The following is a 26,268-nucleotide window of genomic DNA, read 5'->3' on the forward strand; positions in this document are numbered from 1 at the left end:
AGATTTATTCATCAATTATTGAGCCTAAAAATATATTACATTTTATATTGAAGAATTTGCAATGTGAAAAAACTGCATTACTAACAAAGTATAAATCAAGAACAATGGTTTATTTGCATAAAAAGGGCATATATCATCAAGTAACAAACATAACTGCAATATAAATGCAAACAAGAGCCCACATACAGCCCCGCTGTAAGAAACATAAAATGGCAAAAGCGATAAAGCCACAGCTCTGGGCAAAGACAGAAGAGCATTGAAGGGTGCAAGCCAAGCCATACATCACAAATGAAAACAGATCATTTTGAATGACTATTCATATCAGCAAGATGGTAAAAAGGACAAATAAACACAGCTTAATACATCTCAGCATCCAGTGAGTTTCACAAGCAGTTTACAGCATGGAAGGACAAACGGCAGAAATGCAGACAGAACAAAGACGTCAAGGTTGAAGATTTCCCTTTGAAGTAGCAGTTAGACATTTAAGACAAGAAACCTTTAACATTGACAGGGTAAAATGTGCCAATCACCCATGTTTACAGCTGAAGCTTTTTGGAAGAAGCCATTTTAAATTAGCAGAGCTCAAACATAACCTCTTTAGGCTGCACACTAAGATATGCAGCAAAATAATGAAATTATTAAATGAATTAAAAAAAAAAAAAAAAAAAAGCTACAAGGAAGCATAGCCGTTACAAACATGGGGACTGAGCTGTACATTGTATTTGCTCATACTATACACTAGAACATATATACTAAGATCTTAGTATGCATGTTCAATTTAACTAGTTGGAAATGTCAATCAACTCACAGACAGAGACAGTTCGGACATGAGTGTGTCACAGACGCATGAGGTAGCTCAGGCACAGAGCTGCAGCGTATGGATGATCTAAGTTAAATTAGGCGTATACATTGAGTTCAGTCTCTCGGGTGGGACACGGGCTGGGATTGGATAGTTTACCCCAGAGGCGGGGCAGAGGTGGCTGGCCAATGAGAGCTGAGCTCAAGCCCCTCGCTCACCTTAAGGGCCTGCATGGCCATTTCTTCTTTTTCCTTCGGGGAAAAGAAACGTCCACCGTCTCCACGCTTCCTGGCCATGGCGTGACGATGACGGGACTCGTGCAGGTATTTCTGGAAGGGGACGGTAAAGAAAACATATTGAATAAATGGTCGCGGTACAGGATTATTCGCTTACATGCTGTGTTAAACAGAAAACTGTCAAATATTATTTAATAAAGTCAATGAAATGATTATTAATAAAATACAGAAAATGAATAATCAGAGCTGCTTTGCTGTTCTTAATGACGAAGATAATTGCAACAGTTAAATAGATATGTAAGACTGATGCCAGAGTGCCTGGACCAAGAAAGGGCTACTCTTTGAGAAAACAAAGGAAATTAACATTTGAACTCTCTCTTGCAAAATTAGCATCCCCACCCAAGATGCAATCACACTGAGTCAATCACACCTCCCTTAATCTACATTTCCTTTCCTTTACCTCCTCTTCCCCCATCTCTTCTCTCTACATGCAGAGATATTAGTATTAACATTTCACTATTATATATAGGAATATTAAACATCAAATGCTCAGAAACAGAATGTCAGGTATGCACTCTGTTTCTGAGCATTTGATGTTTAATATTCCTATATATAATAGTGAAATATTAATACTAATATCACTTTATATAGTGCTATAATTTAAAGAAAATGTAAGAAGTTTTAAGATGAAGCATGTAGGTTTAGCTTGTAAATAGACAAAAAAATTACATAAAAATGATATTATATTTAAAGAAAATAAAAAGAGATATATATTATAATTTGTGTATATGCCAAATGTTATTTTTAATAAATGAAATTGTAATTTATAAAGTACCAAAAATGAATAATCAGAACTGCTTTGTTCTTTTGTACTTGTTTTATCACCTTAAAAACACCAATCACTTTTCAGTATGGAAATTAAATTAAATATATAATGAGTCATATATATTATATTGGTCACTGCAGATAAAGCATTGTTGCAGTAAAATTATACATACTCTTCTCTCTTTGGGTATTTTGCCCTCAGCCTCTAGTTTGGCACGGGCTTGTCTCCTTTTGAGAATCCGGTGGTACTGTTTAGCGTTGACGTACAGAGGTTCCTCCTCCAGCATCTCTGCTCCAGGAAGAGGAATGCGCTGCATTGTGGGAACTGACCCGCCACCCCCTGGGACCATCTGATTCAATTATAAACACATACACAAGTCTTAGGAAATATGGATTAAATAGATCATCTGTATAGGTTATAGATAAAAGTGACCAGAAATGCTCACCATGACCATTCCTCCAGCATTGACCATGTTTCCTGCCATGGGAAGAGTGACCGTGACTGTGCCCTGACCGGTGTTAGTGGTGTTTGTGTTGGATCCAGCTGAGACTAACTGAGCTCCTGCTAAAGATGCAGCTGGAATGGTGATCATTCCTGGATGGAAAAAATTGCATATCATAACTAACGCTTAAATCCTCAAAAGTGCTTGGTAAGTGTTTTGCAGTGGAATAGCAGTGTTACCTTGCTGCAGGATGGTCCCATCTGCATTAACAGGCTGGTAAACGATGGTCTGTCCTTCAGCGGTTTGTGCCACCTGCTGACCCTGTACAGTGATCTGCTGCTGACCCTAAGAATATACAAAGGATGAATGTTTATTTACCTGCAGCTTGTATTTAACTGCAAGAGAGTAGCTTCTAGCAGGTGAGACTTTATATTTGTTCAAATATGTGTCAAAATGAAGTTAGCAAACCTGGAAAGGATCGTAGGATACCTGGTTCTGTCCTGCAGTGACCGCAGTCTGTGGCTGTTGAATGATGATCTGTTGGGTCTGTCCCTGCTGACCCTGTAGCTGTAATGTCTGTCCACCAGGAAGCTGGATCTGACTGGGTTGTACCAACTGAATCTGTGCCAAATTTAGCAATTTCATTACAATTACATCCACAATATCTTGATGGAACACTATACTGCTGTGGCTCTCAAAGTTTCTGACTCCATGCCCACAACTATTTTTATAGGCTGCATGACTTTTCCCAGTTGTTACTGATTTACTGGATAAGACTATTTTTTTAAAATTCTTTACTCACAATTTATAGCTGATAAAATGTTTTAGAGCTTGTCATAAATGTATATTCATTATAAAAATGCCCATAGAGTTAAAAATGTTGCTAATTTACATGTTTTTCCAGGTCTAGAAATCACACTATTAAAATAAGGCTTCCTGAACCACTGCTATATAACACTACCAAAGTAACAATAAACAGAGAAGTTAAATAAGTTGGTGAAAATGTTGTATTTTTAAACAGCAATTGTGTGTAAAATTAGCTCCACCCACCTGCTGCAGCCCCTGTGTACCAGATACTGGTACTTGCATGATGGTTTGACCTTGTCCTCCTGTCATGGCCTGTACCATTATGGGCTGCCCAGAGGAAGTGATGAGCTGACCCCCGCTGACTTGTACCATAAGAGGCTGCCCTTGGACCTTAGAAGAGGATGCATGCAAAAAAATCATTCATTTTATGTAAACTTTAAGATAATTTACCTGAGGTTAACACAGAATTGCATTACTTTGAAAGACCATTTCCACCACAAAAGAAAAAAAAAAAAATCATGCTCTGGCAAGTCATAATTATGACATTAAAAGTTGAAATTATGATATACTAAGTTAAATTGACTTAAAAAGTCAAAATTATGACATACTAAATCGAAATTATGACTTAAAAGTTAATTACAAGATAAAAAGTCTAAATGTCATAATTTTAATAATCCTTTCTCATAATCTTTTTACGTCAGAATTTTGACCGACTATGTCGTAATTTTGACTTTTTAGTCTTATAATTTCAATTATTTAAATCCTAATAAAGTCATAACTTCAACTCATAATTTAGACTTTTTAAGTCATAATTTAGTTCATAATTTTTAATCTCAATTTCTACTTTTTGTCATAATTATGACAAGTAATAATCTTGACTTTTTACATAATTTTGACATTTTAATCTTATAAATTCAACTTTTTATATCATAATGTCGATTTTTTAAGTCAATTGCGACTGTCATAATTTCAATTTTTTAAGTCATAATTTAGATTTTTTTAATCTATCTCATAATTATGACATCATAATTGACTTGTAAAATGTCTTGTCAAATGTCGACTTTTTACGTCATAATTCTGACATTTTAATCTCATAATTTCGATTTTTTAAATCATAATTTCAAATTTTTAAGTCAAAATTGCGACTTTTTAAGTCATAATTATGACAGTATGTCATAATTTTGAGTTTTCATCTCATGATGATGACTGTCATAATTTCTAATTTTTTGTCATAATTGCGACTTTTTAAGTCATAATGTGGACTTCATCTCATAATTACGATTTAGTATGTCATAATTGACTTTTTATCTCATAATTTCAACATAAAAAAAATCATAATTTCAACTTTTTAAGTCAAAATTGCGACTTTTTAAGTCATAATTATGACTGTCATAATTTTGAGTTTTCATCTCATGATGATGACTGTCATAATTTCTAATTTTTGTCATAATTGCGACCTTTTAAGTCATAACTTTGACTTCTCATCTCATAATTACGATTTCGTATGTCATAATTTTGACTTTTTATCTCATAATTTCAACTTTTTGTGTCATAATTATGACTTACCAGAGCATGATTTTTTTTCTTTTGTGGCAGAAATGGGCTTCTATACATTACAGGCATTATTAATATGAAATATTTCAGTTTGTAAATGCTTATTTTATTATGACATTATGATATACATCGAGACAATGCAAAACACAGATGCATGCAAGAAAATGCAGTGCATGTGAATGTCAGAAATGCAAAAAATTGGTGGAGCAGCTGTTTTAAAATTTTTATAATGCAGTTTGCAAAACAAAGCATGCTAAAACATGTGGGTGTCCTTTGGACACTGAAATTCTTGTTGTAAGTCATAGTGAGTGATAAACTTAAACTGAGACAGATGCAAAAAGCACACAGGTCACAGATATCTGATATTTTAACATTCGACTCAGATCAGAGGCAATGTGAGTTGAAATTGCATGCATGGAGATTTGGAGACAGCAGAGGGGCTCAGAGAGCCAACCACTACCTGAAGAACCTGCTGGGCTGCAGTCTGGCCTACCTGAGGCTCAGTCTGCAACTGCACCGCAGTCACTGTGCCCTGAGCCAGAGATAAGGGACCGTCACCATACTACAAACTGACTAACGTGACTTGCAGATTAGTAAAAACACACACAAAAACTTTCCTTCTATGGTTTTATGCCACACTGAGATGCTTTATCACTACATTTTATTGCATCTCCGAAATACAGACTTCAATACAGTACTGCATTATCAGATACTGCCTGTAAATTTAACACATTACCTGTTGTTGGATCTGTCCACTGCTGGTCTGCACCACTATCTGCTCTCCACTAGTTGTCGTTGTGGTGGTGTACTGCTCCATGTTTGCTGTCTGACTTCTGTGGGCTGAGCGATGAGATGAAACTTAAGTCTGAAAAATAGCAACAACATGTTGTTGCATAAATCTGATCTCTTATGCAACAGTACATGCATCTGATGAAAGAAGCTTAAAAGATGATGCTTGACAGAATTGCTGGATTATAACATACATCATTTTAGTATTGAGTCAGCTCTTTATTATGTTAATCATCAACTTAACATCAGCAAATAATAATAATAAAAAAATATATATATTAAATGAATTCCCTGTATTGTTACCTTTGCATATTTATTGTTTAAATTACTAGACATATTTAACTGCAAGTTATTCAAATATTTTCATCATTTTAGGCTTGCAGCATAATGGTTTTCTTTTAAATACTTTGGAGTACCATATAAATGGAACACAAATGTAATCAAGATATATATCAAAATAATACCATTTGACACCACAGCTGTATCATGGTACTAACAGTATATTTTTATGAGAGCTCAAGATATAAACACTTTCTCCCTGCGAAATATGAAACATGCATAAAAAACAAGAAAACCTAGACATTATAATTTTCTGTAGGAACCTTTGTTGTTGTGATTATTATAGTGTGATATTCATCTCTTAATTAAGTTTTTGTAAGCTTAAAAAAAGATTATTAGGCCTAAATTAGAAAAAAGCTGTAAGGAATGGGACTCTGTTTTCTGTTAATGAAAAACATTTTTCATATTTTTCAATTTGATACCGTTTTCATTCTTTTTAAACTGAGAAGCAAAAAGAAAAATGTTCATAATCAGATGTTATTCTGCACATTAAATATATGCAAATCTTATCCTATTTACATGACTGAAATATAAATGCTATGCTAAATGACATTACATATTGTTGTTGACCTTGTAGATTTGCTACAGTCATGTAAATAAAATACAGGAAACGACAAGAATTTTCTCTATTACTCAAATTACAAAGAAAAACACTGTTTTTGGTTTCGGTGCTACAGTTTCTATTATCATTAACGTTAAATTGATCGGTTCTTCAGTTTCACCCGTCGAGTCTTTGTATCGTCACAGACGCTTTTGTTATGTTACAACATTCATGTTTCTCACAAACGAAACCCCTTTTTATTTTAAACAGCACATTTTAAACATGACTACTCAATACTGACGTGTTTATAGGGTGTTAATAAAATATGGTGGCTTGTTTCTCTTTGTCTAACATTGCTGGCGCTGCGTTAGCACATCGCTCTCCATGTTATCATACACGAGCGTATGTTTTCTGCGAAAACCAATGATTAAAGCCAAACAAATACTAACACGTATTAACCCTATTTTGGTTGTTTATAACCAATACATCAACCAACTGCCTCCAATCGACATTTTAGACAGTGAGAAAGTCAGAAAATATATAACAAAGCCAGGCGCAAAACTGGGCCTATTTGAGACGCCAGCGCTGCTTAACGGAAAAACAACGAAAATAAACTATTTCTCGACATTGTTTTATCGTTTTAACCACATAATTAGAGACATACACGTGCATGCCGTCCACAGAGTGGACCTTGACATACACAATCCGCACTATTCCTGTTTATAATGATTTTAGTCATTTGGTTGGTCGGTCACACACCAATCCCCAGCTAACCGACCGAGTCCCGTCCCCTCCCAGCAGCCGCGCTCACTCACCGTCTTCGCCGCCGCCCGATGCACCTCTGATTGGCTCCGATAGTAGCGCCTGGAGCCCAATCACACGACGCGTCTCGCTCAGGAGCCAAAATGGCGCTCTAGGAAAAAAACCGCGATGTAGCTCAAACGCCCCTCCTACAAGACAGACCACGCCCCCTCTCTACCCCTGCATATCTCTGACAGATGAAGAAATGTGAATTATGCAATGAGAAAGAATCATTGCGCATAATAAATAAAATACTTACATACATGTAAGAATACAGCTAGTACATAAAAAATAAACAAGTTAAAAATAAATAAGTTAAATAAACAATTAGAGAAATAAATGAATAAGTAATTTAATAAAAAAAAAAAAAAATCAGTGAATTCAGGACTATTTTTAATATTTATTTAATTTGATTATCATTTGAATTTCTAAATTGATTGAATGATCCATTACAAAAAAGCTCATTATATATATATATATATATATATATATATATATATATATATATATATGTGTGTGTGTGTGTGTGTGTGTGTATGAACTGTGATCAAAAATAAATAGGACCAAACGTTTGTGTCTCGTTATTCTATTAATAACTACCTATTGATTTTGCATTTCTATCTGAAATGAAGAATTATTAAATATCTAAGATATCTAATACTTCAAATCTCAAGGTTAAATCAGATTTTTTTTGTAAAAATGTTTCTGAAACAGTTGCCAAAAATAGTATATAGCTATATAACAAATAACAAACAAAAAAAGCTTTTCAAAACATCCCCCCCCTCTGTTTTTTTCACAAATCGCACCCTGTATATATATATATATATATCAGCTTTAGTCCCACATAATATATGTTTTTTTATTTTTATTTCATGATTTCATTTAGCTTTCTCTCTCTCTGGAAAACATGAAATGGTAAAAGCAAGAAAACCTAGCCATTATGCTTTCCGTAGCAAACTTTCCTATGCTATTAATATAGTGTTGTTATGCATTTCTCAATAATCATACTGTTTTGGGTCTTCAGGTTATTTTTTTAAATACTTACATAAAATAAATAGGACAAATATTATGGAATATTGGTGTCTTTGTTAATGTTAAATATTTTCTTATTTTATATACGGAAGAAAATTCTGTTTACAATCCGGCACATGAAATGCATGCAGCTCTCGTTCTGTTTACACAATTGAAAATACAAATCCTGTGCTGAATGACATTAGCCAACTGCTGTTTATTGACCTTGTAAGTTTCTCGGTAAAAAGGAAAGTAGGAAACATTAGGCTACAGGCTGTACAATATCCAACTTTAAGGATGTTTATGTACCCTTGTACAAGAAAAAAAATAAAAGTACTTTTAATAAAAGAGACACAAAACACCTTTTAAAGTCTTTGTGAATTCGGTTCACCTTGGTGCATCAGGGTCAAGAACCCATTTGATTCAAGTCAATAAGCATGGACTTCAAAAAGATTTCTTTTTATTGTTCTCGGCAGTCACATTTAATGGTACAGCATTTTACACTTTGACTTATGAAAAGCCATGTTCATCTCAAACTTGAGGACCCTTCTTTCAACATGCAAACTCATCAATGAAATGTGTGGTCCACTGTGATCTATAACCCCTGAGGTATCTATTTAATTACCTGTGCAGAAAAAAAAAAAAACACTCAAATCTTAATCAGCGTACTGACTACAAATTAGCTTATTTATGAGTTGACAGTCAATACAGTCCAAAAATATACATTTTCATATTTGATTAGGCTGCTAATTAGATGCATTTAATATCGTTGACATCCCAATTAAGGATGAGTTGCTGTTCTGAAAAAATAAACATTTAATGTCATAGATAACATTAAACATTTTGTCTTTTTATTGAATATACAACTATTGCTGACTTAGTAATGAGGAATCAGACTATTATGTATAATGCACTTATTCTTTTTGACTCATTATGTATTAAGATGATTGAAAACCACGCAATGTGCTTTTTCTCAAATCTTTTTTTTTGCATCAAATGACAGAGAATGGCATTGGTAATACTGAATCGAAAGAAAAAATTATCATTATTCGTGCATAGAAGATACGCAAAGTGCAAAGTGTATCTAAGCACACAGCAATGGCAGGGAACCAGACAGACGGCAAAATGAGATTTGATTTATAGAATGACTAAAGTTTGGCTAAACTAGTTTCTCAAAGATCCAAACTGTAATCTCCAGGGTGTTAGTATAATGAAGTCTAAAAAACAAGTCTCAATGTATGTCTATGGTCTAATATTACCTTTAAACACTTTCATCCGGATTTGCTCACACAACAACTCTGGAATTAATGAGCAGGCTATTTTCCGAAGATCTTTCTATTTTTACATTTTTACAAAAAACAAACAAACAGACTTCTTCAACGAGACTTCAAATACGCAAAATAAAGAACAAAGCTGAAAATCCTTTGGTGAAGTTAAATACCTGATGCAGGAAACCAGCAATGAAAAAATAAGCACTTACATAAGTTTAAAGCAAGCTTCAAAACTCATGTCTGTGTGTCTGTTGTATGTGTGTCAACTTGAAATATATGGCAACAAAATCACATCAAATCCTCTCTCTTTCAGTGGTGGATTAGAAAGCTCTTTTGGAAGAAGCATTTGCAGGTTTTTCTCTGTTCCTGTCCTTGTAGTCAAATCCTGCTGGGCTGAACGCTGAATATTTGTCCCCAAGTAGCCATAAACAAATGGATTAGGCAAGAACGTGTGTCATTATCTGGTAGGTGCTAGAACGCAGATACACACACATGGAGGGTCATGGGAAGGATAGGCATTGTGGTTTCTCTCTTAGAATTTGATACAGTCTTATGATGATCCATGTGTCTTGTCACTCAAGAAGGTCCTACAGATGTAAAAAAAAATACGACAGGATTAATTCAATGACTTTGCTGAAATTAAATATTGTGTGTTTAGCAGTGAGGTGAAGTTTGTACCTCATCTGAATCATCATGGTAGTGCGTCTTGCCAACCTCCAGTGTGTCCAGGTCATCCACACCCTCGATACCGTTAGCTTCAGCGTGCTGCTGTAATACGGAGTACCTGTGAACCAGGAACCTATTGGAGACATCAAAAAAAGGCTGTGACACAGATACTGTATATATGAACAAAATGCTAATTGATGCATAAGAAATCAAAAATAAATGAAGACATCGCTCATTTGTACTGCACGATACATATTCATATAATAATAACAACACAAATAAACATCAATTAAAAAATATAACCATTTTAAAATGTAAAAAAAACAGTTTGTGTTCTGCTGTGTGTGATGTTTAGGAAAATGTGGGCACAAACCTTCCTCCACAGACATATTTTTTTATGAAAATAACCCCAGCAACGGCACTGATCAACAGGACAGCGATGACCACAGCGATTATAGGAGCTGAATTGAATGAATGTTCCTCTGTCTGAGAAATGCATAATGGGAAAGATTTTTTTGTGTAGCTTTTTTTCAAACAAGCATAACGAAATTCTCAGTTTCGTGGTGTAAATGTTTTCTATTTCATCAAATTTGAAATATTTCAAAAATGCATCAAAAATCCATCAAGTTTCCACAAAAATATTAAGCAGCACACGTTTTCAACATTGATAATAAGAAATGTTTCTTGAGCATCAAATCAGCATATTAGAATGATTTCTGAAGGATCATGTGACACAGAAGACTGGAGTAATGATGCTGAAAATTCAGCTTTGCATCACAGGAATAAATTACATAAAAATAACATATAAAAATTAGTTTTTAAAAATATTTCACAAATATGTTTTTACTATATTTCCGATCAGACAAATGCAAAAAGAAATAGATTTCAAATTATCTATATGTATATGTATATGTATATGTATAATAATGTGCATTATGTTAATAAAATAAAAACATACCGGTAGCTCTGACCTCAGCAAGTTACTGACGCATTTCTTACTCAGATCGATCTCTTTTCGCTCTGGAATTATTCCTCCTTCACAGTGATCCCCGGGAATTTTCCGGTAACTACGGTCATAGAAAGTTAACACTTTGGGATATGTTTTCTAAACGTCTCAAGTAGTGCTGTCAAATCGATTAATCGCGATTAATCGCATCTAACATAAATGTTTGTGTTTACATAATGTGTGTGTGTGTGTGTATATATATATATATATATATATATATATATATATATATATATATATACACACCCACATATTATGTAAACAAACTTTTATGTTAGATGCGATTAATCGATTTGACAGCACTACTTACAAGACATGCAGCATTTAAATAATTATTTGAAAAAACATTCACTGATATTCAAACATTTATAATGTGAATCAGTTCAGTCAATCAGGCTAAAACATTAGCTAGGACAGCAATGTAAAAAAAAAAAAGAAAGAAAAAAAAGCTGCTGAACACTACAATACAACTCCCGTGACTTTGGAAATAGAGAGTGATTTGTTACCCGCTGGTCTGAAGCTGCTCTTTGCGTCCGTGCAGGCAGATCTCCAGTGAATGGCCAATAAGGTCAGGCTGCTCCACACACACAGAGCTGTTTTCCGCATGGTAGAACCCAAAGTCACTGTAGGAAAAGAACAACAAGGATTGGAATCACAGACTGAATGTACATCATGAATAGTATAAATGACTCACATTGTACTTTGAGTGTATTTGATAAGTTTGAATATGTTTGTACCACTGAAAGTCAGTTAGGGAGCAGACACATGTTGTGGGCTCCATGGTCACCATGTAATTCCGTCCGTTCCAACAGACTGAGTCCTTTCGCAACCGTAAAAACCTTTCCTTGTATCCCAGTATGCATCCGTCATTGGGGTCGCTATTATTGCTTGAGTGAGCGAGCCACTCTATGTAGTCATTATCCTGGCCTGCAGAATGAGTATTTGGTCATTTCAGGGCAATGTTTACACATTTTAAGAAGCTAATAGATGTGTGCATACCATAATGGTAAACGATGGGATTCTATATATTTGTATAGTAGTTTATATAATGCTTTTTTGAAATATAGGCCACTCACAGTCTCTAGAAAGCAACTGCCTGAAGTCGACTGTGACAGAAACCCAGTACTGATTCAGGATGGTTTCTCTGTAGCCCCACAGGCTGACATTCATGGAGCGGGCACCAGGTTCTGATGCCAGGCCAGTGAAGTATATTGGCTCATCAGTGAAATTATATACATGCCAACACTGACCTTCATCAGTGGAAAATCTAGTGAAAAAAAAAAAAAAAAAAAAAAGTATACATATATATTTACATATTACTTTTACATAATTTTTTTTATTGTTAATTTATTACTAAATCAATTACATTTTAGACTATTTTCCAGACAAAACCACTTAAGTAAACAGGGCATCACTAGTGTTTCATTTGTTATAACTTTGGATCATTTATCTCACATGCTGAGGTCAAATCACTATAAACATACAGTAATGTTAAACAGAAAGCTCACTTGATCTGTGATATGGGGTGTGAGGGGTTGTGCTCCACCGCTACCAGCAGTCCTCCTGAATCCAGAACGGCATAGTGATGGGGGCCTTTTAATGCCCGAAACCATGTGTAACCTCCGTCATCTGACACGTACACGTCTGGAGAAAGCACAGAAACTGCACCTCCCACACTCCCTGGTGAAAGAGCAGATTGAAAAGAGACGTGAGTCACAGAAATGCAGCGTGAAACAGTAAAACAATCCTAAAATATATATATAATTACTTAAATTACAGAAATTAAAAATGATGGAGTTTGGGGGATTAGCTATACTAAAATCACAGTCGTTTTTTTTTTTTTTTTTTGTATAAGCATAAAACAAAATAAATAAAATAAAGATGGTTATAAAAAAGGTTTACACTGAATGTGAGTCAGTGATAGTTCTGCCTTCTAGAAAGACATGTGATGCAGAATGTGGGCAGTAATCACCATGTGCCAGGATAAGTCCCACTGCATTTGGCTCTGAGAGGGGCTGCATGGGCACGTTCAGTTTCATAGAGATGCTGTAGGACGCGTGAATATGCAGACTACACTGCAGAAGAAAGAGATGCATATGAGATTAACATGAAATCACACACACACTGCAGTTTTGCATGATTTGAATATGAAGAACATGCCCACAACAGAAGAGGCAACTTTAAAGAATTACTGCGGTTTCACAATGCCAAGTATTTTAGCTCAGAGAAAGCTCTTAGAAATGTACTATTTTAAGCTCTTAGAAAGATCTTAACAACAATAATAATGACTCTGATGCAACAAATTCTGGACATGTGTTATATTGCCAATCTATCCTTTTATGGCCAAAGAGACCAAGGGCCAGATTTACTAAACAGGGCAAACTAGCGTGAGAGCGTAATTCTAAAAAAGCATAGATGGGAGTGGAAAGTTCTGCGCGTAATCTACTGACAAATTAAAGAACACAGACGCAGCCGGATCATTTCCATAATGACCAACGCAATCTACCAAGAGCAATGCAAATTAGTGTATGGTTTAAGACATGCTTTTTTTGGGCGGTAAATAATGCCGCAAATACCAGTACAGTGACTAGCGCAAACCTTAGTAAATCACCTTGATTCATTTAAATACTCTCCTCCCATACATTTTGCGTCTGAAACTCCTACAAATGCATAAGCAATAGAGTCAGTCGCAATAATAACCCTGCAAGCCGTTACTAAATCTGGCCCCAAATGTTTGCTAGTTTTGTGCTTTTGTCCTTAAAGGGTTAGTTCACCCAAAATTGAAAATTATGTCATTAATGACTCACCCTCATGTCGTTCCAAACCTGTAAGACCTCCTTTCATCTTCGGAACACAGTTTAAGATATTTTAGATTTAGAGCTTTCTGTCCCTCCATTGAAAATGTATGTACGGTATACTGTCCATGTCCAGAAAGGTAATAAAAACATCATCAAAGTAGTCCATGTGACATCAGTGGGTTAGTTAGAATTTTTTGAAGCATCGAAAATATATTTTGGCCCAAAAATAACAAAAACTACGACTTTATTCAGCATTGTCTTCTCTTCCGGGTCTGTTGTATATCCGCTTTCACTCCACAGTGACGCTGCTTCTTCTTCTTCTATGGCGGTTGGCATCCAGCTTATTGGTGCATTACCGCCCCCTTCTGCTCTGGACAGTGACGCGATTAGGACATCCGCGACATGCACACCTACGCACCATTTTAAAAAATATAGCAATACCAAAATACAAACAATGTAGAATAGCTTGAATACAGCGTGCGTCTCCCTCTGTAAACGAAGCTCGGGCGCACTACATAACACATCATCAGCATCACTGTCCAGAGTAGAAGGGGGCGGTAATGCACCAATAAGCTGGATGCCAATCGCCGTAAAACAGAAACGAAGAAGAAGAAGAAGCAGCGTCACTGTGGAGTGAAAGCGGATATACAACGGACCCGGAAGAGAAGACAATGCTGAATAAAGTCGTAGTTTTTGTTATTTTTGGACCAAAATGTATTTTAGATGCTTTAAAAACTTCTAACTAACCCACTGATGTCACATGGACTACTTTGATGATGTTTTTATTACCTTTCTGGACATGGACAGTCTACCGTACACATTTTCAATGGAAGGACAGAAAGCTCTCGGACTAAATCTAAAATATCTTAAACTGTGTTACGAAGATGAACGACATGAGGGTGAGTCATTATTGACATAATTTTCATTTTTGGGTGAACTAACCCTTAAATGTTTACACAAAATAAACACAATATGAAAGTCTGTATTTATCAGCACATGTCCAAGACTGATGGATTTTCTTTTATAGCTATGAACATATTACATTGCAAATCTCCCTGGAGGAACTGCCTAGCTCAAGGACATAATAATAATTGCTTGCTAGTTGTTTTTTAAAGGGAACAAACCAGAAACCTTCTGATTACTAGCTCTGCTATACCACTTCTCCATGATTTATGCAAGTTCAGATTGTGGCTGTGCTGTTTTTATGTGTGGCCCTCACTTTGTCTGGGTGTTCGGTTGTGGAGTCACACACTCCGTTCCAGGGCTTCTGCAGTGGTCGCCACCCTCCACCTTGATTAAATGTGATCACTGACTGCACAGAGCCATCTGAAGAGGGAAGATACACATCAGCAAATATGAGATTTGTATAAATGTGTTGTTATGAATGCAGTCACAGCCTTACCCACGGCGAGCACACTGGTCATATATACGCCCCTCAGAGAGGTGATGTTGGTGAAGTCGGTGTCTCCGCCCGTAGTGGTGTACAAATGGCGTTCCAGAGACTTGGAAAACACTGTACCTCGGTCATCAGACACATATATGGTACCAACACCTGAGTCTGATTGAGTAAAAACAATTGTTAGTACCCAGGTTCTGATGTCATGGTTATGTGATGGAATTTTTAATTAATCATAACTAACATTAATTTTTCTTGCAATAATAATATTTATATGCTTTTGAAACCTAAATGTCTCAAACGTTGGGCCAAAGACAGTGCATGTCTGAATCATATCTTAATATAACAAAAGGAGAAATGAAACGTAGGGACAGCTAAATATAGGGGCTTTCGCACCAGAGGAACCTTTTCATAGTTCCTAAAACTATTGGCTGAAGTACCCGGATTTTCCCATGTTCGCACCGCAGGAACTAGGAACTCCTTTTGGGGGAACTAAAGGGGCTTTTGCACCAAATAATTCAAGGAACTCAGTTATAGGAACTATAGCCACTAGGACAGTTCCCAGAGAACTAATTTCTCCCCCGGGCCATGTTCCTGGTTGCATTCGCACTGGGAATAGAAGCGACCGACAGCGGCGTCTTTAAGCATGCAAACGCTAAAAACTGGTGGATGGAGGATGCCGTGATCAGAGCTGTGTTTGTTGTGTGTCGTGGGCTTCAGAGTTCCCTATTCCCGGTGCGAATGCAACCAGGAACATGGCCCAGTAGTGGCTAGTTCTTATAACTGAGTTCCTAGAACTATTCGGTGCAAAAGCACCTTAAAATAGCCCCATGACATTTTGAGTAATCAACAAACTAATAAATCCATGATTTGGGGAGATCTAAATTTGTTTTTACTTAGTAACAGAAGGGTTGGAACCAATCATATTGTAGAATGATTTGCCATGCTCCTATCCTGTATAAACTGTTGTATTCTTTTTGCTGTGGGATTCTCTGTGATTGATATGAGGTCCTCTGGTCGTGATTAAAGCATATTCTAAGGCATTATCTGCTGCAAGTTTGGGAACACTAAAGACCTAATTTCCAAGTGCTAGGGTTCAAGCAGGTCGAGACGTCACCTGACTCAAAGCCAGTTGTCGACTGTAGGCGCAGTGATAGAGTATAAATATTGAGTGTCGACTGTAGATGCTCGGGTGTCGACTGGAGACGCCCCAGGTAAACTTAAGTCAGGTGCGTAGGGGAAATCTACCACAGCTACAAATTACTAGGGCTGCCAAACGATTAATCACAATTAATCGCATACAAAATAAAAGTTTGAGTTTGCATAATATATGTGTGAGTACTGTGCGTAATTAATATGCATATATAAATACACACAAATTAATGTATATATTTAAGAGAAATATGTTATTTATGTACAAAATATTTGTATTTATATAAAAATACTTGTAAATATTTCTCAAATATATACATGAATGTGTTTGTATTTATATGTACATAATAATTACACACAGTACACCCACATATATTAGGCAAACTTATTTTTTAATAAGCTTAATTATTCGTTTGACAGCCCTACAAATTACAAATTCATATAATGGACCCTTTTCACATTTCCGGAGTTCTCAGAAGCAGAAGTCATCATAGTTGCGTAAATTTATATAGAGGTGAAATAGAGATGACAGCAAATGTAATTTTAGTATTTGTATTTGCTCTAATAACCAAAGAAAAAAATCTGTGATAGCATTTGTACGACTTTCCAAAACAGGGAAAAAATATACAGATTGATTACAGCAGTCAGAAGAGAGATGGACGTGAAATTTGCTGTTGTATTGGAAACACCTTTTTGTCATTTTCTGCCAAGGTAAGTATAGCAAAAAACTTTACTAGATTTGCGATGTTGAAAACCTTGGAAACGTGTCATCACAGTCCATGAAAAGGGTCCATATTGTCTAGAATATATGAAATTATGTGCGTAGCACAGAAAATTCATGTATGAACAGTCATCTTTTTTTCATGTTTTCTCATTTTTAAGGTTTTCAAAACATATGCAAAATACAAATCAGTGTTATATTGTTAACTAAAACTAAAACTATTAAAAAAAATGAAATAAGGCTGAATTAAAATAAAATATAAAAATACTACATTAAAAAAAAAAAATAGAAATTTTGCCTTGGCCACTGCCCAAAATTAAATAAGATTATGTTGAAGCACTAAAACTAAAATAAAATCTAATTAAAAATATTAATAAATACTATAATAGTATAAACAATACAAAAATAACACTGAACCAAACCTCAAGTCTAAGCAACATGATCCATATCTGGATATTGCATAGCAACACTTTTTTAAATATATTGGACATTGATTTTCCTGAACAATAAACATGGGCTTCACCTCCAGGTTCATCTACGTGCATGAAGACCATATCGTTGTTTGCTGCTAGAATGGAGTAGAACTGTTCATGGCCAACGGTGGGAAGCTGAGCCATGTCCCATGTCTCCCCCTGATCTACTGAGACGTGAATCATGCGTGTGGAACCCTGCAAAAGAAAATAAGTGTTTTTGACATCTGTATGTGATTTCAACCTTACACAACACACTACAGCTCTGGTCAAAAATCTGAGATGCCTTGCTACATACAGCCTACTTGGCCAGCTTTAATACATTTCAAAAGATCTTAAAATAGAAAACACATTAAATTGTAATAATATTTCACAATATTACTGTTTTACTGTATTTTTGACCAAATAAATGCTGCCTTGGTGAGCATAAGAGACTTCCTTTAGAAACACGAGACCCAAATTTTTGAACGGTAGTGTACATGCAGTGATTTTAAAAAAAGGCTCTAAAATTATGTCTAAAGAAATGATCTATGATGTCTAAAAATTAGTGGTGGGCCGTTATCGGCGTTAACGTGAGACTCTTATCGGGCGATAAAAAAAATATCGCCGTTAATCTATTCTCAAAGTTGGGTTGGGAGCTGGGTCTATACTAGGCAAGCTATGATGACTTTCACCTTGATAGTTTAGCGCGGATGTATACCTACCTAGCCGAACTGACCCTTCGCAAAGACCCGCCCCCCTTAGTTACTGTTGCTTTGTCCGACAAGCCGTGGCGCTGTCATGCCACACACAGTGATTAATGCATCACGGAGCAAAGAGGACACTGACAACACGTCGACAGACAAGACAGAGCAGGTTACTTATGATATTTAACTAAGTCCCAGCTTTAAAACTGTGTAGTTTTTTAAGAAATTCAAACAATAAAACCCGTTTTCTTTAATGTGTCGTGACCATGGTCGTGACAGATTGCTGTAATGCCTCCACTCAAGAGGCTCGTAAACCGATCATCTCTTACTACGAGTCCATTTATAGCATCAAATAAACATGAATGAACATGAGAATCAATGTTGTTTCAAACGCGGAAAGATGTCAATATACAAAATATAATATACAAAAGTTTAACTCCACCGAGGTTAATCTTCTAACTCCTATCTGCTTTTTCGGACAAAATGGCGGATTACTTTTAGTCATTTGCTGCGTCCCAATTCGCCTACTTATACTACGCCCTAAAAGTATGTACTGTTTCTGTGAACAAAAAGTACTTACTTTTGAGTGTGTAGCAAAAGAGTAGACAAGCTTTGGGACATACTATCACGTCATACAATTGCGTCTTTGCTCTCTGCCGCATCCAGTCACCGTAAACTGCCCTGTCAATCATCTTACATCCTCCACATTTCATTTAGCTAATTTCCTACCGTATCAGAGTGAAATGCTGCAGTCGCGAGTCTTTCATGTGGAGAACTCTCCTCATATTAATGCATAATGATGCATTTAAAAGTTAATGGCCAATCAGATCTTTATAAAAGTACACATTGGTATTTGCAGATGAAAAATAACACGTATAACATTAAATAAATATTTTCTATCAATTTGAACTGATTATTAGTCACTCAAACAACCTCTCAGTGTCGATCGTGCATATTCGCCATGTTTTGTAGTTTTTTTAACACTTTTTACTCATGTTTGTAGTTCTGAACTGAATCCGCGTCCAACGCGCAATGGGTTGTGGGCAATATTAGCCTTTATAGTGTGCACGGATCCACACTTCGAAAATCTACCGGAAATAGTAGACCATCCGGGAACTTTTGGCATACTCATTTCAACATACTATGCTTTGGGACACACTTATTTTAATCTCACATACTATTTAGGATGGATAGTACGGACATTGGGACGTAGGGACAATTTGGGTATCTCACATATTCTGAATATCTTCGGCAGAATTCAAATGAGCCATTTTAATCTAGATTAATTTCAAAATTAATCTAGATTAATCTAGATTAAAAAAATTAATCTATGCCCACCACTACTAAAAATGTTATCTAAGTGGGCAGTACACAAGGTTTTGTAATAGAACGACACATTAAGATTTTAAGAGAGCTCACCGAGTCGGTCATGATTGAGGCGAAAACAAAGCGTCCACCCAAGCCAAAGGAATAAATCCTGCTTCCAATAGTTTTAAATGTTCTGCCATAGTCTAATGATTTTTTCAATTCCAACTTTCCCCGGTCACCTGAGAGAAAGAGAGAGAAAGTGAAATTCAAAAATATGCCTGAATGACAAACAATAAGCAGGAAGCATCTATTTATTTGCAGCATTATTCAAACGATGGGGCTATAACAAAGCCACTCACTGCAGGATCCATTGGGATTTGTAGTTAAGAAAATGGTGTCATCATTTCCCCTGAAATGACATTCAAACAGATATACAATCAGAAATTTCCATCCATCCATGCTGAGTTCACCACTGCAAACAAAAGCTAAGGACATTCCTTACTTCAGATCTAACCAAAGACCTCAGTTTCTTCAGTGTAAGAAATCAAATGAGACCAGTGTTCGGATTGTAAACCTCAAAGGAATAGCTCGTGCAAAATGAAAGTTGCTTTATAATGCATTTTGTGGTGCTTTTATGTTCTTTTTTGGGTAATGAAAACAAAACCTCAAACATTCTGCCTAAGGGATTTTGTTTTTGACCGAAAAAGTAAATAATTCTGGGCCATTTCAAAACCATACGTTCCAAGAAAAAAGCTCTAATTTGATACAAAGATAAACAGACAGAATGAATTATATTCTGCTCTGAGAATCCTAACCTCAAACCCAATGCACACATTGCAAAAATGTAATCGCAATAGATTTTGCTCCATTTGACAATCAAGAGAAATGAACTGTTATTAAAACAATTAAATCTAAATTAGATCTAGGCAGTGATGAGATTCTTACCCGCATCAAATTGTTACATCAGAACCTTTCAGCACTTGGACACACACTGACCAATCACAATGAAGAACAAAAATTACTTTTTGGATGAATAACTCTTGCAAATTTCACACAAAAATACCAAAGCTGCATGCTATAACATGAATGTTTAGCTCTGTACTATTTCTTTAAAGATTTATTTTTGGTGATTTTTGCATTTATTATTATGATAGGATAGTACAGAGTGGACAGGAAGCGAGGTGGGAGAAAGATTGGGGGACAGGATTGGGAAAGGTCTGTGAGCCGGGACTCAAACTCGGGTCGGCCGAAGCGCAACGGCGCTATATGTTAGCGCGCTGCCCACGAGGCTATCGGCACCGACAGCTCTGTGCTATTTCTGGCAGTCGGGATCGATGCACAGCTTTTTATCAAATGGGAAGCAAAGTTGTATTTACAAGTTCCCAGGCTGCAGGGTTCATGACATTTAATCTTGGAGATATATTAACGAGTTTAGTTTGAGACACTTGGTCGCACATCTTCTTTGCACCCAGAGTTATATCAAATTTCATATTTACCTGCCATTAAATATCACATAAAAGCAAACTTTGTTCCTTCAGATGGTAGGCCAGAATGAGCTGCAATATGGCCCAGACATTGCCAGTAGAAAATTCTGGCTACATGAGATTGTTGTTACTGATTCATTTATGTACTGCGTGTTTACAGTCATACCATTTCACAAGACAAACAGTCTCATGGATCTTCCTCCAACTGGCGCCGAAGTCCTCGGACAGCCATAAGTCATACTGAAACAAGAAGAAAACAGCATTAGTACATGCTCTTTTTGCACAAAACAGAAAGGAAATGTCTAATTAGAGGTCTTACATTGATGCTGTAGACCATGAGTATGTTGCCGTCTCTGGGATTGTATGTGATCTGCATTAATGGATGGAATGGAAGCTCAGAGGTCACAAAGCTTTTGCCGAAATCAACTGAACGGAATATTTTGGTGACTCTCCCCTCGGTTAGATCACCTGTGAGGATCACCTGTGGGACAGATCAGGGTCCTGTTCAGTAATTAATTAAAAAATTACATCAGTGATCACTGAACTTATTGTTCAGTTATTGAAAGAAGGTTTTTTTGATCGTACATGTCAATCAGAGATAATCATTTTAATGCATTTGTAAGTAAGCTCAGTAAATACACTTATGCTTCTCTAAGAAGTCTAGTCTCTTATGCTCACTAAGGCTGCATTTATTTGATCAAAAACACAGTAAAGTCTGTTTTCAATTTGAATATATTTTAAAATGTAATTTACTCCTGTGATGCAAAGCTGAATTTTCAGCATCATTATTCCAGTCTTCAGTGTCACATGATCCTTCAGAAATTATTCTAATATGCTGATTTGGTTCTAAAGAAATATTTCATATTATTATCAATGTTGAAAACAGTTGTGCTGCTTGATATTTATGTGGAATATAAAGATGAATATAAAGTTCAAAAGAACAGCATTTATTTGAAAAAGAAACATATATGTCTTAAATGAAATATATGAAATAAATGTCTTTACTGCCATTTTTGCTGAATAAAAGTATTAATTTCTTAAAAAAAAAATGACTCCAATCTTTTGAATGGTAGTGTATGTGTTTGTTACTAAAGCTCATCCTTTTGAGGTGACACAACTTTCCACTTGTATGAACTTGTTTGCTTGTGTGTGTACACGTCAAAATTCCAAGTCCATATACATTACAACCTGGAATATTCCTTTCAGAACAGTTCAACATTACAGCAGAGAAGTAAATATTCACCTTCCCAGAGTTTTCGGGACCGATTGCGATGCCAAACTCTGTCTGTATGAAGGTGTTGTTAATGAGGTCGGTGATGTCCTGGAATGTCTTTCCATAGTCTTCACTGACCCAGAAGAGATAAGGGGGAGTTATGGATCATGTGATACAGCTAAACAAAAAAACCAACCAAATGTGTACCAACATTTATACTGAGCAAACACAGCACTGGACGAAGAAGGACTCATTACACTCGTGTTTTTAGGGCAAGACACTTGTGAGACAAAAAGACAAATATTTAGATTTTGGGCTTTTGGCTTTTCATAATGTGTTGTCTTAGACTAGTGGATAAAAAACATCCAAAATACACATTAAAGTGTTTATATGATTGCTCTTTATCTATTTGTGTCTGTAGATTTCAATTACAATTCAACTCTTTAAAGTATGTTTTCTAAAATAGTTTTTTTTTCTCATGCACTGAGCCAGGAATCTTCATCTCAGCAGCACTTACATGCATCAGACATTACAGATTTATTTCTATCTACTGAATATTCTGAAGGTTTTTACAGAGGGTTTTGTTAATAAATCATTTGCCTGACTTTATACAACATTTTATTCCTAAAGCATTGTGAAAATTATTATTATTTTCTCTGTTGACAGAATTCTCTGATTTATGGAGTGATAAAAAGAGATATGAAAACTCTCTGTAAAAACTTTTGAATCTAATATGTTCAACAAAAAAAATAAATAAATGAACCTGGCTTTGTACAATGCTCAGATTTCTGTTCTGAATAATTATGCAAATTGGTGCATATTTAATTAGACAATGCCTAATTTACATATTTAAACATAACATTTCAGACAACTTGTAATGCAAAAAATTTTGGAAAGTATGGTACGTCTATTAGTTTTTGTATTTTTACCCTATTAACCTGGACTGTCTTGCCTTAAAAACTCAATTCTTCTAGCAAGAGCTTGGATGCTGTCCTAAAAGACACTCTTACCTTCTGTACAGTCTGGACTGACCAAACCGCATGATAAAAAGAGGAACCTGGAATGTGGTCAGCACCAGCAGTATCTGCACAGGAGGAGGACACAGTGAATATTATAGCATGTGCATGTGAATGACTCAGAAACTCGCAGTGCAGTGAAGCATTCATAGAGATTTAAACTCTGGCTCGGCCGAGATACCGCGGGACACATGCCTGGACTTGAGCACAGCCACAATCTCACCCTTCACACTTGATTTATCCAGCCATCACTCAAGATCAGGCACTTGCTGCTTGCAGAGAAGATTCTGATTGGTCGGTGCCTTGTTCTCATTTAACTCCTGTCTCTAATCCTTAAGTCAACATGAAATGGTATTTGCAATCCATTTTGCTTTCATAATGTGACACATTTCCCGAGAATAAATTAATAATTAACATTCACCAATAATCCACACAGTCTAGGTGATATCAGCTAAAAAATGAAAGTAGTTTCAGAGGCAGAATAATTTATAATATTTGAATGAAAGATTAAAATGAAACATTTCTGATTAGCCGTTTATAAGAAATAACCCACCAAAAGCACAGGTGACTTTTAGTTCATGACTATTAGCTTTTTAAGGTATCTATATATGCCAATATTTTAAATAAATATATACATACATATACACATATATACATACAATAGTTTTTTCTGGTTCTCAAATCTGATTGGCTGAGAGCCGTGCGACATTCTAATGATAACAGCACTCCTACCTTTTCATCGTTTGTATCACTTTGATTTAAGTGACTGTCATGGCCGTGTATATATATATATATATATATATATATATATATAAAAAGGGATGGGCAGTATTTATGATACATGTATTTCAAATACGTATTTCAAATACAAAATAGTATTTTGTAATTTGTATTTGATAGGGTTGATGAGAATGGCTTTGCATTTTGTATCAAAATACTTTAGAGTTTTGTATTTTTGCAGTTTTAAAATACTGTAAAATACTTTATAAGAAGTCCACATGATGACATCATAAAAATGCGGCCTCTGATTGGTGCCTACTCAGTAGTTTGCCCAGACTTGTTGAGTTCACAACAGATGTTAAGTTTTCGTTTTCGTTTTAGTAGCCTAGAATAAATAGTTTTCCAATTTACATAATGTTCTTGAAAACTATTATACCGAGCAGCAACCCCCTATATTTATGATTAACAATCAATTTATTAATTAGTTAGAAACTAGTTGCTATGAACACAGGTGCCATCAGTTGTCTTCTTATGAATGACTTGTTTGTCATTGAGTCAGTGTTGCTGATGCAAAGTAGGCCCTTCGTTACCAAACACCAAGTAACTAAATTAGGATACAATTATGAGTCATTCACAAACTGTTAAACATTAAACTGTTGGTTACTTTAAAATTAACCTTTATCTGGGAGATCACAGGGATGTGTGAATATTTGATCTGTTAAAGCCACAATATGTACATTTTCACTGATAGAGGTTGCTTATTCAGTCGCCGCTTCCACTTTTTTTTGGTCTAGCATATGTGGGGTAACGCAGCACTGCTTATCATATTAGATATATAATATGTTTTATTAGACAGCCCGTGTCCTGGTTAAAATCCTGCTTATTTCTCTGGATTTAAACATTCTTGGAATTTAACCATTCTTGGAAACATTTGGGATAATGTAAGTACACAAGTCAACAAATTATATAACATTGTTCTAGTGGTTTTGGATATTTGAATCCAAAAATCCTACTGTACATATTGTGCCTTTAACTGATTGCATATGTTAGATGTATTGCATGACTCAGGCAGAGAAAGGCTGTTGCTATCAAACATTGTTTACTTAATCAACTGAGTCAGTGTAATAGTGAAGGTGTAGATCAAATAGGCCAATTGATGGAAGGTCGGCAAAGAAATGTAATGCTTCCCTGTAAAAGTATTTTTTAGTATTTTTAAAATACAAAAATACAGTAGTTTATTTTGATACATGGTGTGGCTGCTGTATTTTGTAGTTTATTTTGATTTTTTTTTATATATATACATTTTTTGTTTTGTTTTGTTTCACTTAACTTCATAGAAAGTAAATAAGTAGCGTAGTCTATCGGTCTTTCTGGGAAAATTGGACCAAAACTATTAATGACTCATCCTACACTACACAGATTTTTTTCCAGTTATATGCTTTCTACAATGAAAAAGTAAACTAAAAGTTATTTAAAACACAGGATGAACACTTCATGATGTTCTACCTCAAAATCCTGTCTTTAAAAAAAGTAAATAGGGACAATTTCATTTCATGTTTCTTCTTACAATAGAAAGGTTTGTGGGAACTCCTTTGTGTGCCTGAAAAAAAGCTGGACTATTAGAACAATATTCGTTAAAGGTGCAATAAGCAATTACCAGAATGGCGCTAACTCTGACACCTCAAAAGTGGAAAAAGTGTCTCAAAAGACCCCACTCTTTGAAAATGTTTGCACAGAGTTAACAGAAATGTATTGGAGTGTTGTTGTTGTTGGGTGAAGGCTGTGCTGGAGGAGTAATTACAGCTTGTACATGTTTTACAGCTGCACTTTGGTTCAGTTCTATAAGAGACGGAGTCAGCCTCCAGTGTTGTTGGCCCTAAATGACGGTTTGAGGTCTTGTCAAGCCAGGCTCTGAAGAGTCTTTCAGCCACTGAAGCAGTAATTCACTCGTTCTCGTTTCACATTGATGTGTGATTGTAGGAGCCACATTCCTGTGAGTCAGATCATGGAGCTGACCACAGAACAGCTTAGTGGATAAAAAACTTGGGGTAAACGAACAATTACACATTTTTTTGATCGGCTACTGGTTAGTAAACATAGTGGCAGTAACCTAGTGGATTAGAAGGACTGGGATAAATCAAAGGTTGTTGGTTCAAATCCCAAAGTAGATGAAAATTTCAATCAGGGCCAAAATATTTCTATGCGATTTTTACATT

The 26,268-nt window shown here is 35.6% G+C and overlaps 2 protein-coding genes across 5 annotated transcripts in view; both read right to left on the bottom strand.

The window, feature by feature from the left end:
• Positions 1-89: 89 nt before the first annotated feature.
• nfya (nuclear transcription factor Y, alpha) lies at positions 90-7,306 on the bottom strand. Of its 3 annotated transcripts, none has more exons than XM_048172638.1 (9): positions 7,149-7,306; positions 5,401-5,529; positions 5,125-5,196; positions 3,354-3,500; positions 2,793-2,924; positions 2,543-2,648; positions 2,307-2,455; positions 2,034-2,210; positions 90-1,128 (listed from the first exon to the last, which is right to left on the bottom strand). In XM_048172638.1, exons 2-9 carry the CDS (start codon positions 5,479-5,481, stop codon positions 955-957), a joined length of 1,038 nt encoding a protein of 345 aa, XP_048028595.1. In that variant the 5' UTR covers positions 5,482-5,529; positions 7,149-7,306; the 3' UTR covers positions 90-954. The 3 variants fall into 3 exon arrangements, with proteins under 3 accessions (XP_048028595.1, XP_048028594.1, XP_048028596.1); XM_048172637.1 differs by having other exon boundaries at positions 2,772-2,924; XM_048172639.1 differs by lacking the exon at positions 5,125-5,196 and having other exon boundaries at positions 7,149-7,305.
• A 1,282-nt stretch (positions 7,307-8,588) lies between these two features.
• Positions 8,589-26,268, bottom strand: part of sort1a (sortilin 1a) — a 31,336-nt gene continuing 13,656 nt past the window's right edge. For both annotated transcript variants that reach the window (XM_048172522.1, XM_048172523.1), the window contains exons 3-20: positions 23,327-23,400; positions 22,347-22,449; positions 21,423-21,584; positions 21,270-21,343; positions 19,979-20,028; positions 19,731-19,858; positions 17,679-17,823; positions 15,289-15,444; positions 15,106-15,212; positions 13,061-13,163; positions 12,597-12,768; positions 12,165-12,355; positions 11,826-12,015; positions 11,595-11,711; positions 11,041-11,149; positions 10,456-10,568; positions 10,095-10,215; positions 8,589-10,003 (exon numbers count right to left, since the gene is read on the bottom strand). In XM_048172522.1, the coding sequence (XP_048028479.1) occupies positions 9,989-10,003; positions 10,095-10,215; positions 10,456-10,568; positions 11,041-11,149; positions 11,595-11,711; positions 11,826-12,015; positions 12,165-12,355; positions 12,597-12,768; positions 13,061-13,163; positions 15,106-15,212; positions 15,289-15,444; positions 17,679-17,823; positions 19,731-19,858; positions 19,979-20,028; positions 21,270-21,343; positions 21,423-21,584; positions 22,347-22,449; positions 23,327-23,400 (2,130 nt within the window). In that variant the 3' untranslated portion in view covers positions 8,589-9,988. The remainder of the gene's footprint in view (positions 10,004-10,094; positions 10,216-10,455; positions 10,569-11,040; positions 11,150-11,594; positions 11,712-11,825; positions 12,016-12,164; positions 12,356-12,596; positions 12,769-13,060; positions 13,164-15,105; positions 15,213-15,288; positions 15,445-17,678; positions 17,824-19,730; positions 19,859-19,978; positions 20,029-21,269; positions 21,344-21,422; positions 21,585-22,346; positions 22,450-23,326; positions 23,401-26,268) is intronic.

This window comes from Megalobrama amblycephala, linkage group LG21 (assembly GCF_018812025.1).
Source record: "Megalobrama amblycephala isolate DHTTF-2021 linkage group LG21, ASM1881202v1, whole genome shotgun sequence".
Lineage (NCBI taxonomy): Eukaryota > Metazoa > Chordata > Actinopteri > Cypriniformes > Xenocyprididae > Megalobrama > Megalobrama amblycephala.